Here is a 2,534-nt window from a genome sequence, read left to right as displayed (position 1 = left end):
AGTTCAGAAGCAGATAAGATAGAAATAGAAAAAGAGAATTGTTTCAAACGTTAAATCTTATATTTGGTTGAGGCAGAGTACATCACATGTTAAATACTTTATATTTATTTTTAAGTGATTGAAATTATAGCATTTTAATTTCAATAATTTTTTCCATTTAGTGATTTTGAATGCTATAGATATTTTCACATTTATAAGGAAAAAAATCCGCTGTGCGCTTTTCTTCGGTGGTGGCGTTATCCACACGTTGTAAAGGAACTAATGGACGAGAACCTCAAATTGAAAAACATGATACACCGAAAAGCACCATCAGGCAAGATACGTCTTTGCAAGCATTACTACTACGTGCTTTACGTCAATGTAGACAATATAGGTAACAAAAAAAAATTAGTATTTAGAACTCTAAATGCTAATTTCTTTTTTATTTAATAGAGTTTTACGCCTTTGCGACCAGCGAGCGGAAATCGATTGCTATGCTAGAGTGCTGTATGCTGATGTACAGGAAGTTATTTGCCGCGGGAGTAGTTGAACTCTACCGTTTCACGCCAGAACAAAAGAAAGTAAACGCCCACGAACCCGTTTTCTCGTATACTGATGTTCGTTTGAGAAACAAAGACTTCCAAGGCTATATTGTAACATCCTCTACGGCCGAGAGTCTGCAATAATCCATTCCAAAACGCGAGCAAGTTAATGTTGTACCAGAGTACTCAATGTCAGTTTTTTTTCTCCAACATACAGCAGTTGCGTTATCCGAAACAAATTGATATTCTGGTACATCAAGATGTAGAAGTTGTGTATGTAGACAATCCGTCGCATTTCTACCTTCTCACTGTGGACCGAAAAGCTGTTCCAACTAAGATCAAAACTCGGCACAGTATATTGAAGTAAAATATTAATTTTACAAGGCAAACAACAATTATATTAAAAAGTAATATTTCTTTTTGTAATAGGAGATGACAACAATCCTTAAATTGTAGACCCGAAGGTTGGCTCTGCGTGCGTTTTTCAATATCTAGATGATGATAATTGGTACCGCGGTGAAGTCGGTCATATCGGTAATTCTACTGCTAACCCCGTTAAATTTTTCGACTATCGAATATATCGAATATATCGAATATCGAAACAATCAACTTTACAATGTCGAATAAATCAAGATCATAGAAGAGGAATTCGTGAAGCTGCCTCCACTTGCATACCAGTTTGAAGTTTGAAGTTTGAATTAAAGTTTGAAGAACAAAATTTGGGCAAAATTCTGTCTGCAACGTTCACCCATCGAGATACCGAAAGAAGCATATATTCTGTGTGATTGGTCAATTTATCAACTGGTCAAGTCGTCACTTCTGGTCAAGTCAACACTGCTGTTCAAGTCCTCCCAGTTGCCCCAGTAGTCCCTACTGAACCAATCGGAATTATTTGTGAATACGGACCTGCCGGAAAACCAGGAGAAAATGGACTTAGTGGTGTACCTGATGTACCTGGTGAAGAAGGCTATTCTGTTGCTTCAAGCACGATTGCTGTGCCTCAGGTACTAGAATTGTTTATATAGAAGTTCTTAATTCATTTTTCATTTGTTTTTTTACAAAGGGCTGCTGGTTCCCTGCTGGTTCTGCTGGCTACAATGATGCCCCAGGAAAAGACGGTTTTCCCAGTGCTCCTAGTGCACCTGGCAAAGATATCAGACCTGGCGTTCCTTTGTACGCCGGTAATATGCACTGAATATTGAATATATTTGACATTTAACCAAAATTTAAATTTATTTCCTTTTTAGTGGGCCTACCTGGTGAACAAGGCAGACCGGGCAAAGATGGTCTTCCCGTCCCTGCCGGAACTCCTGGTTACCCTGGCGGCCCAGGCCCCGTTGGACCTGAAGGCGAACCTAGTGCACCTGGGTACACTGGCGCGATTAGAGAGGTGGGCCCAGAACCGTCTCTTACGGAAAAAATCTAATGACAAATCATAAAAAAATACATGAGAATAACCTAAAATCTCATTAATGAGAGTAACAAATCAATTTTACAGTTAAGATGAAGGGGAATATTTCATAAAAAACCTAACATGTGAAAAATGAAACGGCAATGTGTGAATTTCACTCATCACGGTTTGAGCTACGGCAAAAAATATAAACGGTGGCGGAAGTATCGCAGAACAATTCGCCTTCTCAGATGGAGAATTTCGAATTTATTTGAGAATTTTCGAGAATTTATTTTAGAGTTCCTCATGGAACTTAGAAAATAAAAGGAAGAAAAAGGCCCACTTTGACGGAGTAATAGGACCGCTTTAAAAAAATTTAAAGTGGGCCTATTTCGAAGGGTCCTATTTCGTCCGGTCCTATTTGCCGGGTCTATTTTATCGGGGCCTATTTTGACCGGTCCTATATCTCTGGCTTCCCAAACGACCACCTGAAACATCAGATTAAACGTAATAAGATATCTCCTGGAGTGTATGAACCATTTTGATCCTCAACAACGATGAATGGATTGAAAAGACCATATTGATTTAGTTAATTTTTTACTGAAGTCTGGTTACAAGTACGT

General features: G+C 38.6%; 1 protein-coding gene across 1 annotated transcript; it reads left to right on the top strand.

The window, feature by feature from the left end:
* The first annotated feature begins 1,110 nt into the window (after positions 1-1,110).
* Positions 1,111-1,960, top strand: LOC124201648. Its single transcript, XM_046597811.1, has 3 exons — positions 1,111-1,525; positions 1,585-1,702; positions 1,769-1,960. The coding sequence occupies exons 1-3, from the start codon at positions 1,449-1,451 to the stop codon at positions 1,958-1,960; spliced, it is 387 nt and encodes a 128-aa protein (XP_046453767.1). The 5' UTR covers positions 1,111-1,448.
* Positions 1,961-2,534: the final 574 nt, after the last annotated feature.

This window comes from Daphnia pulex, chromosome 9, assembly GCF_021134715.1.
Source record: "Daphnia pulex isolate KAP4 chromosome 9, ASM2113471v1".
NCBI classification, from domain to species: domain Eukaryota; kingdom Metazoa; phylum Arthropoda; class Branchiopoda; order Diplostraca; family Daphniidae; genus Daphnia; species Daphnia pulex.
This window is presented reverse-complemented; position numbering and strand designations above follow the sequence as displayed.

Coding starts and splice junctions, on each gene's coding strand:
- LOC124201648 (XM_046597811.1), top strand. CDS start 1,449: ATGGACTTAGTGGTGTACCTGATGTACCTGGTGAAGAAGGCTATTCTG. Junction 1,526..1,584: donor GCACGATTGCTGTGCCTCAG/GTACTAGAATTG, acceptor TTTTTTACAAAG/GGCTGCTGGTTCCCTGCTGG. Junction 1,703..1,768: donor TGGCGTTCCTTTGTACGCCG/GTAATATGCACT, acceptor TTTCCTTTTTAG/TGGGCCTACCTGGTGAACAA.